The sequence below is a fragment of the Syngnathoides biaculeatus genome, chromosome 18 (genome assembly GCF_019802595.1).
Source record: "Syngnathoides biaculeatus isolate LvHL_M chromosome 18, ASM1980259v1, whole genome shotgun sequence".
Taxonomy (NCBI): Eukaryota; Metazoa; Chordata; class Actinopteri; order Syngnathiformes; family Syngnathidae; genus Syngnathoides; species Syngnathoides biaculeatus.
Genome location: NC_084657.1, coordinates 2560818 through 2578609, shown reverse-complemented (window position 1 = coordinate 2578609; position 17792 = coordinate 2560818). Strand labels below are relative to the sequence as shown.

The following is a 17792-nucleotide window of genomic DNA, read 5'->3' as shown; positions in this document are numbered from 1 at the left end:
CCAGAATCAACAAGTGGGACACAATCGTGAAGTGGAACAAAATTTATTGCATATTTTAAACTTTTTTAACAATTATAACCAGAAAAGTGGGGCGTGCAATATTATTCGGCCCCCTTGCATTAATACTTTGTATCGTCACCTTTTGCTGCAATGACAGCTGCAAGTCGCTTGTCTTTATTAGTTTTGAACATCGAGAGACTGAAATTCTTGCCCATTCTTCTTTGGAAAATAGCTCGAGCTCAGTGAGGTTGGATGGAGAGCATCTGTGAACAGCGGTCTTCAGCTCTGCCCATAGATTCTCAAATGGATTGAGGTCTGGACTTTGACTTGGCCATTCTAACACCTAGATACGTTTATTTGTGAACCATTCCATTGTAGATTGTAGATTTGGCTTTATGGTTTGGATCATTTCCTGTTGGAAGATAAATCTCTGTCTCAGTCTCAGGTCTTTTGCAGACTCCAACAGGTTTTCTTCCAGAATGGTCTGGAATTTGGCTGCATTCATCTTCCCGTTAATTTTAACCATCTTCCATATCCTTGCTGAAGAAAAGCAGGCCAAAACCATGAGGTTGCCACCACCACGTTTGACAGTGGGGACGGCAAACAGTTCGATTTTGGTTTCATCTGACCAGAGCATCTTCTTCCTCATATTTGGCGTGCCTCCGAGGTGGCTTGTGGCAAACTTTAAATGAGACTTTTTATGGATATCTTTGAGAAATGGCTTTCTTCTTGCCACTCTTCTATAAAGGCCAGATTTGAGCAGTGTACGCAGTGCAGCACAGACTCTCCCACCTCAGCTGTAAATCTCTGCAGTTCATCCAGAGTAATCATGGGGACTCTTGGCTGCACCACTGAGCAGTCTTCTCCTTGTTCAAGGTGAAAGTTAAGAGGGATGGCTGGGTCTTGGTAGATTTGCAGTGGTCTGATACTCCTTCCATTTCAATATGATTACTTGCACAGTTCTCCTTGAGATGTTTAAAGCTTGGGAAATCTTTTTGTATCAAAATCCGACTTTATATTGCTCCACAACAGTATTTCGGAACTGCCTGGTGTATTCCTTGGTCTTCGTGATGCTCTCTGCACTTGAAACAGAACCCTGAGACTATCACAGAGCGGGTGCATTTGTACAGAGACTTGATTACAGACAAGTGAATTCTATTTATCATCATCAGTCAACATTGGATCATTCAGAGATCCTCATTGAACTTCTGGAGTGAGTTTGTTGCATTGAAAGTAAAGGGGCCGAATAATATTGCACGCCCCACTTTTTAGTTTTATTTGTTAAAAAAGTTTAAAATATCCAATAAATTTCATTATACTTCACGATTGTGTCCCACGTATTGTTGATTCTTGATAAGAAAAAATACATTTTATATCTTTATGTTTGAAGCCCGAAATGTGGCAAAAGGTTGAAAGGTTCAACGGCCCGAATACTTTCACAAGGCAGTGTATCAATTATTTGTTTATAGACACTTTCAAAGTTTACATTTTTAAGGTAATTTTGGCATGCAGACTTATTGGAATATATGTTTAAAGCAATGAATGCTGCAGGAAAATAAATCCAAAGGAATTCATTTGCTTGGAATCAATCTATGACCTTTCTTTTTAAAAATAATTTGTTGAGTTACTGCTGCAAATAAATATTTGAACAATGTGAAAAATCAATGTTTATATTTGGTACATTAGCCTTTGTTTGCAATTACCAAAGTCAAACATTTCCTGTAGTTTTTCACTTCTTCCTCCAAACATGGCAAGTGGAATTCAGATCAAAAAGTTCTATTTTGGTCTCCTCTGACCACATAACTTTCTCCCATGACTCCTCTAGATCATCTTAATATTCATAGGCAAACTTAAGATGGACCTGAACGCGTGCTGATTTAAGCAGAACCTTTCCGTGCCATGTATGATTTTAAACCATGACATTTTAGTGTATTACCCACAGTAACCTTGGAAACAGAGGTCCCAACTCTCTTCAGGTCATTGACCTGCTCTTCCAGTGTAGTTCTAGGGTGATTCCTCACTTTTCTTGGGATCATTGTTCGATAAAAAGGTAAGATCTTTCTTGGAGCCCCAGTCCAATGGAGATTGACAGTCGTGTTTGGTTTCTTCCATTTTCTAACACCGTAATTTCTCGAAAATAATGCACAAATTTTTCCAAAAATGTTTTCAAAAAGTTAATAGAGCGCATTATATTTAGGTATGGATGAAAAATAAAAAAATAAAATCAGATTGTATAGTTGTATACAGGTACATAGAGTGGTAAAGAAAGGTATACATATACATTTCGATATGATATTCGATGTCTTATGTTACACATTTATATTTATTATGGTAATGTGTGCCCCCACCTGAACTCTATGACCTCCCCGGGGAGCTTGCATTTTACAATTGTTAGCATAGCATGTTTGTTGCTACTGCACCAAAGATCAGAAACGACTGCCCGTGAGTTTGTTTTAGCTTAAACCAAGATAAAAAAAAATGTCAACTCCAATGGGTAGTTGTGCAGCTGCTTTTAAAAAAAAATGTGTCATCGTTCGTGCCGATGACGCCGACAACCCGGAAGTAGCGCCGCAGTCCGAAACAACGATAGCTCGCCTCGATGGCGTCAGGTGGGTATATAAACAATGCGAGCTTAAACTACGTAATACGAGCATCATGGGCACATTAAAAAAACAGGAGAGTGAACACAATTGAAATGGTCGCTTTTTTTTCCTTTTTTGATGTGGCCATTACCCTCGTTTTTATGTAGTTTAAGCTGTGCTGCAGACCCAAAACTCTTGGGATTCAAAAAATGTTTCCCCACAAACACCATGGATGGCACAGAGGATGACATGCTGTGGGAGCAAAATAGGATCACAGTTCATGAATTCAGGAGGCACCAGAACTGGAGAAAGTCACCAGAGGTAGCTACGATAGATATTTTTCAGATTAGACACGAGTCAGATGTTGCTTTTGAAGTCTTGGCCAAGGATGTGTAATGTAGAGGATAAACTGCACTATGCACAAACATTTTATGCACAAATACTTAATGCAAAAAAATGTTTAAATCAAACAGTTTTAAATATTTATTTAAGACTGTAATGTGTTATCAATAGTATTAATAAAATGTTATGTCAACATTGACATTCTATTTTAGTTGGTTGAGGGATTCTGTTCTGATAATTACAGGGACCAGGACAAGCATGTCTTGTGGCCTGTCCAGAGATTATATGACCGCTAAAGCAGCACGTATACAACGATTATTATTAATGATTGTTGTACAGACAGTTTTTTGAAAAACAATACAAGTACAAACCTAACAAAATATAAATACAGATAACTCCCAATATTTTGAGCATATGGTTAGCAGCAAATTGGTGGTGCGCATTGTACATTGGTAGAAGGGTTTTCCCAATTTTTTAGATCAACTTTGGGGGTGCGCATTATACTTCAGGACGCATTATACTCGAGAAATTACGGTAATTGCTCCAACAGCTTATCTTTTTCACCAAACATCTTGGCAATTGCCCCGTAGCCCTTTCCACCCTTGTGGAGGTCTACAATTTTGTCTCTGGTGCCTTTGGACAGCTTTTTGGTCTTAGGTATGCTAGTAATTGGAGTCTTACCTGATTCTGTTGGGTGGATAGGTGTTTTTATGCTGCTAACAATCTCAAACTGGTGCTTCTAATTAAGAATAATAAGTGGAGTGAAGGTTGACTTTTTAGAGGTGGACAAAAAGGTCTTTGAAGGGAAAGAATTTTTGTTTGTGAGGCACATCATTCCAGATCTACTCAATGTAAAAAGTGTTTTGCGATATCTTCTGTAAACTGGCACCACAACAATAAAGTTGAATTAAATCTAATATACTTGGCACATAATTGGAAGCACAGAATTGTACAAAATGTCTCAGTAAGAGAAATCAGTAATTCGTGAGAGCCTCGGATTGACTCTCGCTGAATGACTAATTTGCTGAAACTTTGATCAATTAACTTACCTCTGCCTAGATTTAGACCTAACGTTTCCATGACCTGTAAAAAGCACAAAAATGGTTAGGCAATCCTGATAGTACCAATTCAAAAGTACTTTGAACTTAATTTAAAATTGTAGTGCTTAACAAACAAATTAAACCACCACACAAGTAAATTTTATGCCACAGTTGCCCTAAATTAAGAACAATGGTAATAATTATTTTTGTAATGGTTACTAGTCATACAATAGTATGAATACCTTTCATTTAAAAATATGTATAATTATCTGTGAATTTTCACAAGTGCTGTTTTACAAAAAATGAAAAATTAGTAAAGCCCATTTTAATTAGATGTTAAATGTTTTGGTTGATTCATTTCTGACTTCTCAGAAGGTCAGTGAGCAGTCTAAATTTGTCTTAAATAATGGGTATAAGAAAGTGCATTTGAAATGCCTCATTCCTGCTCAAAGTGGCAAAATATTGGGACCTCAATGAAAGTGTCTGTTATATAGCTATTTATGATACTGGGTGGTATGTGAGAAAAGCAGGAACAGGTGGCCTGAAATATTAGTTAAGCACTGTACACAGACTGACTTACTTGTGAAAGACATGGACTGCTCTCTGGATCAACCTCAATACACTTGGCAACGACTTCAGGAAGCCTCTGCAGTATTGTTTTGTGCGAGAGGAGCATAACACGAGCCGTCCTGTTACCTTTGCAAACAGTGTTCCTTAAAATATCTCTCATTGAATTCAAAGTGGTCTTCATTAGGTCACATTCAATGCTGACACTAGGCAGCACCGCAACTAGCCGAAGCAGTAAGATAATTGTTGGGTGGTTCTTAGACTCAGGATGAACTAATGTTTCAGCAATGGATGTTGGAGGAGCAACATCCTGATCTTTGTCCCTCCAGACAGCAGCCCATGCATTGATGTCCTGCTCAAGTGTGTTTGGCTCTGGAAGATCAGCTAGGTAGAAGTTGAAAGGTTTGTCTGTGGATTCTGGAAGAATGGGTTGCGGATTGCATGATGGCAGTAGAGACAGGATTGATAGAGCCTTCAAGTGGCTGTCTGAAAAGTTGTACTTCATTTCATCGACGAGACTTTTCAGGAGGGGTATACTGAGAGTTTCTCTGTAGTATGTTTCTGGGGAATCATAGGTGCTAGCTTCCTGAGAGAAACAGACTTGATGAGGCGCTACCTTGGTAGCTAACTGAAATGCCTGTTCAAACCAAGTGGAGTGTACCGTGCCTACATTTTCCAACATTTTGTTGAGAGTCTCTATGATTGGAGGGATCTTTTCCACTTCACAAAGAATATCAGCAGGGTTTCCACAGCGGAAGACAGTGCTACAGTTACGAAGAGGAGCGCAGGCATTCTTTAAAATCACAAGTGTGACAATGAATTCCATATTCCTCAGAGCAGCAGAGAGAACTTGTGCATTCATTGACATGGCACCCCGAGCATTAGAAGAGACAGCATCAAGGCAGCTGAGAATGCCCTCCAATGTGTCAGCTAATATGTCAAAGAAGTCCTCTCTCTTCTTCCATCTTGAACAGCAGGTCTCTGGAATTTCCGCTAGGGCCTCCCTTGGCATGTTCAACAGCCCATCAACAGCCTTTGCTAACTGTTCTTCGAGACAAGGAGATTGATCAAAGAAAAGTAGCAAGTCTTCTGTGATAGCCAGCATTTTTGCTACACAAGGGCAAGGGACATTTCCTACGAGCCAATGGGCCAAACCACAGGACTCACTTGGTGTTACAACACACATTGGATTGCTCTCGAGGAAGTCCAAAGACATTTTCTTTAGGCTTTGGTAACCTGAGCCCAGGTGCATGAATGCTTGTCCACGACAGTGCGCCATCGGTAAGCCCCAGGATTCGGTTAGAATTTTTGCAAGCTTACTTGCTTGGGTATCAACATCACAGTTTTTGTCATATGGCAAATAACCCATTAGCTCTACTTTTGGAGCAGATTCTCGGACATACCTGACAAAAACCGGTAGGTGAGTCTCATCAGCGATTCTTACAGGTTTGTCTGTGATAAGTGAGAAGAATGGAGATTCCTGTATCTCATTCAGTATGACTTCTCTGATTCCCTCTATGAGCAACATTACAATTTCAGCTTCACTCATGGACAGCGCACATTTGTTCTCCTTCCTGAACCAGTGGCACATGTTGAATTCCTGGGTGAAATTCTCCTTTTCCTCTTCAGAGAGATCCATGAGACTAGTGTTTTTTTTCCCCAGTATTGCAGCAAGTCTGAATATTGTCACCAAACTTTGACGGTTATCTCCAATTTGTCCATTCTCCTCAACTGGCTTCATGTGTTGTTGTTCCTCCTTCAAGTCAGGATCTTGCTGAATTTCAGGCTCATCACTTTCCACCTTGACAGTCCTGTCAACTACATGTCAAAGGAAAATAGTTAAAAATGATTCATGATAAAAAGGCTATCAAATCCATCATTTTGGTTAACTAAAAATTCAATACCTTCCATATTGTCAGTGTTTCTGATTAAACTTTTGGATTCCTTATCCTGTGGAAACATACAGAATCATTCATCCCACACATTTACATTTAATGTTGACAAAACTTTCAACATGAAATGAACTTTAAGTTACATTAAAAGGTCCCCTTCAATCCCTGCTTTACTATTTAATGTTGATGCTCTAAAGTCCTTTTATCACGTTTGCATGATAATTTTGGGTAGAAATGGCAAAAATGGCCTCTTTCAACCTAGTTGCTTTTCTTCTGCTTGGTATTTGACATGGTTGGATTTCTCTTTCTAATACGACATACCAATGAGCTTTACTCTGATTTGATCACTCATGTTCCTTAATTTAAGTATGGAAAACAGCTTCGGTTGATATCGGTCCATATCACTGCATCACACATCTAACCCTTTGTGGGAGTCATTTGGACACTTGGAAAACCACATTCAAATACAGTCTACAAGTACAAAGTATATCTAGTATGTTGTGTTTTACAACACCACCTAACTACATATGCGACTTCCGGTGCAACCGTGGTGACTGAAATAGCAAGGCCTGTACTAATTGTCGCCAACATGGACACCAACATTATCATTAATGGGAGAAATTATAAGAGAGGAATAGCTCGTATTTTTTTTTATTTCCACCTCATGTTCACACTCATCTCATACACGTCCATTCTCAAATCTCAACCAGCTCACGCTGGTAACAATTAAACCCACGAACTCTGAACTGGAGAACTGTGCGTAACCATGACCAACACACACTGAACGGGGACCCTGGCCATTCCACTTGTGCCATGGCATCCACCAGTCCTCTTAAAGTGTATGGAATGTTGAATTTCTAACGCAAATTATCTTATCTAGACGAAAATATATGTTCAACTGTACTGTAAAATGCATAACCTTTGTGATGTTTTTAACCAATAAAAATGTTTATGAATTAAAATCCGCGAACTTTTATACCTAGTTTCCCGTGTCTGAAAAACACGTGTGGCTGACCTCTGACGTCACTACAGGTAAACACATTGTACTGGAGATAGTTTCCTCATACAAGCACGCACAGGCAGATCCATCGCTCTGTCCAATGAATGGCCGGGTGGTCGTGTACCTATTCACTAAATACACAGCGTTTGCATAATTTTAAAACAAGACCGAAAACTTGGTATAGACAGGATATCGAAGCCTTTACTATTTGCAGTTTATGACTAAGTAAATCAAACAAGAACTTCACAAATGCTTACCAGTCTTTGTTTCCAACACGAGGCAAAGCCTCCTCCCTGCCTGCTTGGCACTTTCTTCTTGGATAGCTATTTCATCTGAATACGAATCTGTATGCTGTCTAACTGGCTCAAATTGATAAACTTTAATGCAGGGGTCACCAACGAGGTCCCCGCGGGCAAATAGTAGCCCGCGAGGACCATATAAGGTGCCCGCGAGGTATGTTCTAAAAAAAGGCCATAGACCACGAATTGTTACAATTATTTGTGCTTCAAATTCTGAATCTGACTTGCTTACGTGAATTAAAATTTTAAAATACCTGTAATGTCATTTACTACAATAAATTAAAAAAAATATTTTATGTACGTCTAATGAAACGAGTCTGAAATTTGCCGCAAAAAGGTCACGTTGCCCTTCATACGATTGGTGCTCACGAAGTAGCCCTCAGCCTCAAAGAGGTTGCTGAGCCCCGCTTTAATGCCTTTATAAAGCTCGTATTCTTCACCGTCTTCGTGGGACCCTTCAGAATAGTGTTCACCACCCGAAATATCGGAAAATTCATTGTCATTCTTACAGTGTATTCCAATGCTCGCCATTGTTGTCACCGCTTCTGACGTCACGTTCCTACTCGGCCGTTTCTGCTTCATTTCCGTCTTTTTCCGGCGAATCCAGCAATGTGCGATCATTTTTGCAGATAATTGAAAAATAAAAATGTTTTCTTCATAACGGATTTCAGATTCGAACTCTGCACAAAAAAAAAACTGTATAATATTGGCAAAAAGGTACATTGAGGACCTTCCATACACTATAAGCAGCGTCGAGAGAATCTACACCAAGAAGGTGTGGCAGCCACTTCAGAAGCCAAGAAGTGTTTCCACCACTGCGGGCCTCTCGCCATGCTGTAGGGGGCTGCAGAGCACACCCTCACTGCCACCGCTGCCAGAGAGGACTTTAGAGGCACATCGAGGCAGGTGAAACGTGGGGCAAAGAGGAAAAGAACCATCCGAACCGTTATAAATGCAAAGTTCAAAAGCCAGCATCTGTGATGGCATGCTGTTGTGTTAGTGTTAATAGCTTACATAACTTACACAAATATGAGGGCACCGTTAATGCTGAAAGGAACATTTAGGTTTTCGCGAAACTTATGCTGCCATCCGAGCAAGGTCTTTTTCATGGACGTCCCTACTTATTTCAGTAAGACAATACAGAACCACATTCTGCAAGCGTTACAACAGCATGGCTTCGTAGTAGTAGTAGTAGCTTTTAGACTGGCCTGCCTGCAGTCCAGACCTGCCTTCCATTGAATGTGTGGGATGCATTGTGAAGCATAATGTATGACAACGGAGACCCTGGACTGTTGAACAACTGAAGCTGTACATCAAGCAAGAATGGGAAAGAATTCCACCTACAAAAGCTTCAACAACAAGTGTCCTCAGTTCCCAAACATTTACTGAATGTCAAAAGAAAAGGTGATGGAACAAAGTGGTTTAACAAGCCCCTGCGTTGCAGCCAAAAAAAATCGAAATAAATGATTATTCGCTAAAAACAAAGTTTATCAGTACCAATATTAAATATCTTGATTTGCAAATCATTGTATTCTGTTTCAATTAAAAAATGACCATACTTAATTGGATTGGGTTTGTATTAGTAGGATAATTTTGGTCAAGATAATTGTCATTTAACTTTTCATTTTTGTCTCTACTGGAGGATCTGCAAACAAAATACAATACAGGGGAAACACAACACAATGTATTGTTCCGTTTAACAAAAGCACTCACCAAACAGATACCCTCCAGGGCTTGTGGAGTAACCTTCAAACATTGGGTCACCATGCGGTCAAGATCTCTGTTGAAATCTGTGCCCACCTGGAGCACAGCCAAACACAGGGACCTGTCTTTGGGATTGGTGTTTCTCAAGTATTCTTGGAACTTCTTGTGACGCATTACAACTCCACAGTCCTCAATGGCTGTACTGGGTAGTACAGACATAATCCGAAGGAGTGCATTGATGTTGCCAAAGTACTGCATGAGTGGCAGACGCAGAGTGTGAAATATTGAATTTGGAATAGTTACTGAGGCAACTTTAGTCTTCCATGTTACTCTCCAACAGCAGAGTTCAGTGAAGAAATTGTCAGCATCGGGAAGATCACAGCTGTAGAGTGGCGGCTTTGATTTCAAGCTCTCAAACATGTAACTCACTGTAACCAAGCAAGGAACTAATGAGAGGAAATTAAGAGCTTCTTTGTGATCCTCTGAAAAATGATCTTTTACGGCATTGATGAGATTATCCACAAGGGGCACACTTAAGCTATCTTTGTAAAAACTTACTGGCTTTATTGGGCTGTCTCTTGGCAAAATGTTTTCAGGCACTTCTATTGGCACTCTAAGACTTTGTGCAATTGCACAGGCTTCATCAAACCAGTTCTGGTGGAATACTTTCAAAGTTGTTTTTATCCTGTTCAATGTAGCTACAATGCCAGCGATCTGACATAGCTGGAATGCTGCGTTGAAATGATCCCTCTGAAGACCAGCACTCAACTCTCTTGTAAAAGAAGAGGTATTCTTTAAGATGACCAAAGCAATGATGAAGTCAAATTGCAATAGTTTGTTTAAGACTATCCCAGCATTTTCAGATACAGCAGTTGTCCACCTCTGTGGGTTGTTTTTAACTTTTTCCAGACACTCAACGAGGGGCTCCAGTATCTGCACAAACACCTCATACGTATCGTGCATTTCTTGCCAATTGGAACAGTACGTCCCCTGCAATTCTTGGACCTTTTCAAAGCTCTCCCGAAGACCATAGGCAATTACATGATCAAGCTGTTTTTCTAGAGTGGCCCTGCTGCCAAAAAACATCACCAACTCTTCAAATGTATCAAGGGCTCTTTTAACAACGGGTACTGGGATAGATTTTGACCACCACGTGTTGAATGAGTAGCAAGAGCAATGTGTGCTAATGGCCAGGGGATATTTTTCCTGCACTTTGCAAGCAAAAGCTTTTAGTTTGTAGGAAACATCACCAGAACCAAGGTATGCCTGACCTCTGCAGTTCTTCAAATCAAGATGCCACTCCTCTGTAACTATTTCCATGAGGCGACGCACCATAACGTCACAATCCAGATCAGCTTCCAGGAATCCCATCAACTCCAGTCGCATGACATCAAAACTGTCCACAAACCTAAGGAAGAGTGGAAGATAGTCCTTTGTTCCGATTTTAACAACACGGTCGATGAACAATGAAAAGAATGAACTTCCAGCTTCCGTGAGTATTCCTTCTCTGACTGCATCTTCGCACACAGTGAGGACTTCATTCATTTCAGACTTGGTGACATACTCAACTTCTCCATCCTGAGAAGTAGAAACCTCATTTTGTTGCCAGCTTTGGCTGTTGTATGCAGCCATCACTGTGGCTTGTAGAGCGGACTTCAAAGCTTCTCTATCCGTTTCAGCACACTTCATCTCCACAAGATTCTCAGCATCCATATCCATGTTTATTAGATTTAATTCATCTTCAGTGTCTTTTTCAGCGTGGTTACCTTGGCTTGCCGCTGTAAGAGATAAGGGGGTAAATTCATTTAAAAAAATGCAATAGTACATAAATGTACAGTGTTAAATTGCAACGTAGACACTATATGTCTATACTCGTACTCTGACTCGCAAAACATAATCCAATACTAACACACCGACACAAATTGGCCAACCAGACATGAGTGCCAGGCAAGAGGGCGTACGAGCAGTGATTGCTAATGGAATGCAATAAAAGGATGACTTTGTTAACCGACTACCAATTATGCTCAGCAAAACATGTGTTCAATTCAGCTTGGATAGAAACGGTGGCTGTGACCCCACACCAACTTCTGGGGTCACAGACACGACCATGGTGGTTAAAAGTGTGTGTGTGTGTGTGTGTGTGTATACATGTATGCATGCATGTGTGTGTGTGTGTGTGTGTATATATATATATATATATACTATTATATATAAATTATAACAGTTAAGGATTCCATCAGAGTACCGTCAGAAGATTGTGGAACGTTACCCAAAATATTTGACCCAAGTCATGCTGTTCAAAGGAAATCCTCGTCAATACTAAGGAAATGGACGTAAACCTTTGACCTCAATGAAAACAGTATAAAATTCTCTAAGAAATGTTGTCATTATTGTGGCATTTTACAAAATGAAATAATTTTGCTGATACTGACTGACCTAAAACAGGAGAGGTTTAGTCTCATTTGACTTTAGACTGTGTGACAAAAAATGAAATGTGCGTTGTTGCATAGTGTATGTAAACGTCTGGCTTCAACTGTGTATATTATGTTGCCTTATTGTACTCTGAGTCTTTCCGTTTGCATTATTCATCCATCCATCCATTTTCAACACCGCTTCTCCAAGTTAGAGATGTATCCCAACTCACTTTGAGCAAAAGGCTTAGTAGGACCTGAAGTGGTCGCCAGTCAGTCGCAGGGCACATTTCAACACACGTTACCCACACCAAAGTCAGGGGAGTGTACCTTATCATCATCAGTGACTGCTTAATCTATGTTAAATTCAAATTAAAAATTCTCTGTGGGGGTCCAGGGGATCCCCATCTCCACATCCCACGCTCATGGTTTTCGTTTTTTTTTTTTTTTGTGATATTTTCCATGCCTTTGGTGTTTGCATCTCCGACATTTAGAATTTGATCTGATTCCGCCTGTGTAACCAGACAATGATTCTTTTACCCTTTGATCTTATTAGTGTTGTGTTATCCTGGTTTTAATAACCTCTTGTGTTTGTCTTGATATGGAACTCAAGAGTTAGGATTACAACATTCACGACTCATAAGTAAGGCATATTCAGTTTATGGTTGGAATTTCATGATGAACCTAATGTTCTATAATGGTTATAGTATAACCTATAAAAGGGGAATTTAACTTGGTCTTCTCAAAACTTGCTCACATTACATAGAGTATAGTGTTACTTAGTATTGTAATAGCTGTAATCAATGAACATGTTGACAAACGCTGGAGACGTTTGAAAAGTAATACACATCTAGAATTAAAACAGGTTGCTTTAATCTACTTATTGCAGCTCGCCCACCCTAAATACCAGGGTAGACCAAGAGGCCCCGCAGTGTTTCGCCACACCATACACAAAGTGTTGCGTCTTCAGTTCTCAAACATAATCAAAGGTGGCATGTCTGTGTTATAAGAATATTCTCATCCAGAAAAAAAACTAAATAGAGCACTAACAATGACCAGTAGTTTTCACTAGCAAAACACCAGCAACAAGGATGCTGCATCAGTCGGTATTAATAATTTCTTGTGTCTAACCTCATAGCTTGATCATTAAAATTAAATTTCTAAAAACACACGGTGATGCCTCAGTTCTCGACCACAATCCGTTCCAGAAAACGGTTCGAGAAGTGATTTGTTTGAAAACCGAATCACTGTTTCCCATTACAATGAACGGAAAAAGAAATAAGGCATTCCATCCTAAAAAATGTGGCTTTTTAAAGCATTTTTTAAGCTTTTCATGATAATAAACTGCATAGTAGAAATACGTGTATAGTTTAAATACTTTAGATGATAAAATAATTTAAGAAATATATTTAGTTTTTGCTTTATGCTTTAGTAGTAGTGTACGCTACGCTGGGAGTGCATTGCCGTATCTGTAGTGACCCGGTCCCCAGCTTTGTAAACTTTTTTTAATAACAAAAGTGCAAAATAACTTTAAACAAGCAACTTGCCTTCTTTGGAGCCATGATTGGGGGATAATACGGTAGTCCTCGCGTGGTGGGTGGGTCAGCTGTTCTGGCCGCGCGCAATATGTTATTTCTGGGTTTTGTCGGGGGCGTTTCAGTACCCATTTTCGTTCGACGACAGAAGCAAAAAAAATCTCTAAATCTTCATTCGAAAACTGATTTGTTCGAAAACAGGGACGTTCGAGAACCGAGGCTTTATTGTGTGTATATATATATATATATATATATATATATATATATATTCTATTTATTTATTTATTTATTTATTTTAAATAGGGAAAGTTATTTTGGGTAAAGTAGAGGAACATGGATGGGGAGATTTATATATTTAATACCAGAATAAATGTTTTGTTTTGTTGGGATCTTCATCATGCAAGATCTCTGACAGAGGAGTGTGTTGTGACTGTGGCTCCGTTGTAATAGCAACGGAATGAAAAAACACAAGATGGTGTGAGAGGGCTCGCCAAGCTTCACTGCAGATCTGTGAATTGCAGAAGCAATAACTGGGGAGCTCCACAGGACGCCCACATCACAGCCCCAAATGTACAATGAGCTCCAGTGGGTTTGATGGTTTGTGAGCGACTGGCGTAGGAGTACCGTGAGCCACTGCTTGGCTTTGCGAGCTCGTCGCTGCCTCAGGCCAGACTTTTCTTATTCCTAGCGTTTTAAAAGATACATTGACTATCAAGAAGTAACTTTGTAGATGTTAACATTGTCTTTTTAAGGAGTTGAAATTACCTATTAAATAGTTGGAATTTTCATTCAGGATGTCTCTCATGTAACTGTGACAAGTTGAAAAGGCAAATCGACATCTGTAATTCAGTTTTCCCAAGTCAAAACTGAATTACAGTGGTACCTCTACTTATGAAATTTATCCGTTCCGGAAGTCGTTTCGTAATGCAATTTTTTTGTGAGTAGAAGCGCATTTTACATGTAAATAGCCTAATCTGTTCTGTTTATGTCCACCGTGGATACTGCGAGGCCTAAATACCTGCCGTGTATCACAATACAATCCGGGTCCTAAAGAATACAATACCATTTACAAAAAGGCCAAGATGTTCCACAATGATTTGCTAGCAAACACACCATCTTATTTCTTCATTCACTTATTACTATATTGGACTGCATACATTTTTAAGCACGCACACACACACACACACACACACACACACACACACACACACACACACACACACACACACACGGTATAAAAGAGGTAAATGTCATTCTGCAGCTGGAATGAATAGATGCATTTACATTCCTTTTAATTGGAAACATTACCATGGTTCACAAACTTATGGAACAGAACAAATGTGATAATCGAGGTTCCACTGTATAGAGTGCAACTATGATTGATCAGCAACAAAACAAAATCATCTTACCAATGGAAGCCTTATCTTTAATTTCTTCATCCTGTAATATATACAAAATTGTCACTATTATTAAAAATGCTTCATTGTTTGCCAAGACAATTCCGAGCTAAAAAAAAAAAAAAAAAAAAAAAATCTAAAGGTCGACTTACATTCTGCAGCATCTGCAGTATGTCCGGATGCTTCTGGACATATGAATCCACCATTTGTTCAACATTGAAATGCACATCTTGGTTGACGTAGACATATGCTGAGCTGCATTGTCTTTGGTCCACTGGTGTGTCTTTCAGATAGGCATGGCATCGCTCCAGTACCATATGGTATTGCCCATAAACATCTGCCTCAGCATTTACACAAGGCACAGTGCCCAACACCCTCAACAAGCTTTGCACATTTGGGTAAAACCCAATGTCCGGTATCTTCAGTGTGGCAAACACTGTGGTTGGCAGAATCCTGCGCTTGCTTGCATGTCTCCACTTCACTTCCCAACAACCAAGCTCTTCATAGAATGTGTCAGGCCTTGCAAGGTTGTTCAAATTGGCATCTGCTACCTTATCACGACGAATGCTAAAATTGTGGTCAGCCATGTAAGATGGTACTAAAGACAGCCATCTCAGAATTCTCACCATTTCTGTGCTGAAAATTCGCTTAACTTCTGCAACAAGATACTGTAAGATAGGTCGGGCTAAAGTTTCTCTGTAAAAGTCTTCCAGGGAAGTATCATTTGCATGTGCATGGTCAACGTCAGGTTTGATGACTTCAACACCAAGCTTTTTGGCTCGACCGACCGCATCTGAAAACCATTTTCTGTTGAATATGGCAATGTCCTGTTGGTATTTGCTTACCAGCTTTAAGGCATTTGAAATCGTGTACTGCAACGTACTGCTCATGCTAATTATTCCCCTGAGACTGGAGTTGAGTATGCTCACACAGCAGAGGGTGTTCTTGAGAACAACTAATGTCATAATGAAATTGAAATTCTTGAGGATTGGCTTGAGTTTGGCCATCTGTTCAGCTGTATCTTCATCCACCTTTGAAATTATTTCATTGATGCAGTTCAGGAAAGGCTCCAAGATATCCAACATGGTTTGAAAGGCATCAGTGCCACACTCCCAATTGACACTGATGATTGCTTTGATTCTCTCCACTTCTCCCTTTATATGGCCATATGTCATCTGGATCTTTCCTTCCAATCTTTTGTATAGCTCAGGCGTGTTTCTGAGTAACAAGGCCACTTCTTCTACCGTGTCAACAATAGTTTGAATTGTTGGCACTGGCATGCATCGAATAATCCATATATTAAAAGCATATGGGTCACTTGGTGATAAAACAACTTGTGGAAACTCGAGCAAAATTTTGCAAGTGAGGTCCCGCATGGTCTGACACATGCGTCCCGTAACTAAATATGAGAGTCCTCTACAGTGCTCCATTCTTAGCCCCCACTTATTTCTTAATTCTGATATAAGATGGTTAAATAGATTGTCTGCATCCAAATTGCAAGGCAGGAAACCAACAAGGTGTTTTTGTGGGAACCCTGTCTCTGTGACAGATCGAATGAAAATTGGGATCTGCTCTTTTCCCTCTATACTGGTCACATCTTGTAGCAGAATAGAGAAGAATCGGGCATGCCTCAGGCTGTTCTGGATCTCCTCTCGCATTAGTCTCTCACTAAACTGGAGGATTTCCTTCTTATCAACTTTCTCTACACAGATTTTTTTTAGAGACTGCTGACCCCTTGCTTCACCAGTCGACTCATCTGTGTTTATGTTGCCACCATTGATGCTGAATCCAGTCAGTGCAAGAATTTCCTTGAAATAGGCGTTAAGAGTCTCTTTAGCCTTGAAGCTGCCTATATTCTCTTCTGGTTGGTTATTTTCCTGTTCAGGTGAAGTAATGTCTTCACCAGAAACTTCTCTTGCGTCCTCAGTCACTTTTGGTGCAGGTATGTCTTCTGATGGGAAAGAGCACATTACTGAGTAAAGAAAAAAAAAAAAATCATACTTTGAGAAATTCCTGACAAATATTGATATCTTCAACAATAATCTTGATTGAAATAGAAACATTATTGAAATATAACCCCCTATTAAAGCTTTGCTTCATGTAGAGTCTCTTCCCAAAACAATAAAGTCCAATTCCATTTATTTATGGTGAAGAATGAACACATTTGGATTTGACATTAAATGATAAAAGATACTTTTGTCAACCCTACAGTATATGAAGCACATAGAGGATTGAAATGATGACTACTCAAGTGCTCATGGTGCTACAAAAGACGGTATAAAGAATTGGTTGAAAGAAGATAAATAAAACTATGGGATATGCAGTATAAAATTAAACGTGAAAATATCAAAGATTAGAAGTGCAACAGTCAAAAACTGAGTGTCAAGGTACAAAGACATTTACAAATTAGAAGGCAGTATCCCCCAACTAGCAAGCATGAGTATTTCAATCTTATACAGTGGTTAACTTACAGTGAAGAAAATAAGTATTTGAACACCCTGCTATATTTCAGGTTCTCCCACTTAGAAATTATGGAGGGGGCTGAAATTTTCATCGTAGGTGCATGTCCACTGTGAGAGAGATACCGTAATTTCTTGAGTATAATGCGTCCTAAAGTATAACGCGCACACCCAAAGTTAAAACAAAAGAAAAAAAAAAAAGGGTCAGGAAAACTGTTCTACCAATGTACAATGTGCCCCACCAATTTTCTGCTACCCATATGCTCAAAATATTGGGAATGATCTTTATTTATATTTTGTTAGGTTTGTACTTGTAATGTAAAACTGTCTGAGCAACAATGATTATTAATAATCATTGTGCGTGTGCTGATGTAGACACGCTTGTCCTGGTCTCTGTAATTGTCAGAACAGAATCCCTCATATAAATGCTCAATGACGCCACAACATTTTATTAAAACTGTTTATAACACATATTACAGTTTTAAATACATATTTAACACTGTTTGACTTGAACATTTTTTCCATTAAATATTGTGCATAAAACATTTGTGCATGGTGCAGTTT

The 17792-nt window shown here is 39.4% G+C and overlaps 1 protein-coding gene across 3 annotated transcripts in view; it reads right to left on the bottom strand.

Moving 5' to 3' along the window:
• Positions 1–17792, bottom strand: part of si:dkey-250d21.1 (52 kDa repressor of the inhibitor of the protein kinase) — a 39249-nt gene that overhangs the window by 3764 nt on the left and 17693 nt on the right. The window contains exons 5-10 of one of the 3 annotated variants that reach the window (XM_061802329.1): positions 14922–16720; positions 14782–14812; positions 9436–11204; positions 6436–6481; positions 4545–6349; positions 3974–4007 (exon numbers count right to left, since the gene is read on the bottom strand). In XM_061802329.1, coding sequence (XP_061658313.1) covers positions 3974–4007; positions 4545–6349; positions 6436–6481; positions 9436–11204; positions 14782–14812; positions 14922–16720 — 5484 coding nt within the window. Of the gene's footprint in view, positions 1–3973; positions 4008–4544; positions 6350–6435; positions 6482–9435; positions 11205–14781; positions 14813–14921; positions 16721–17792 lie in introns of those variants that run through there. The other 2 variants (XM_061802331.1, XM_061802330.1) reach the window with 2 other exon arrangements.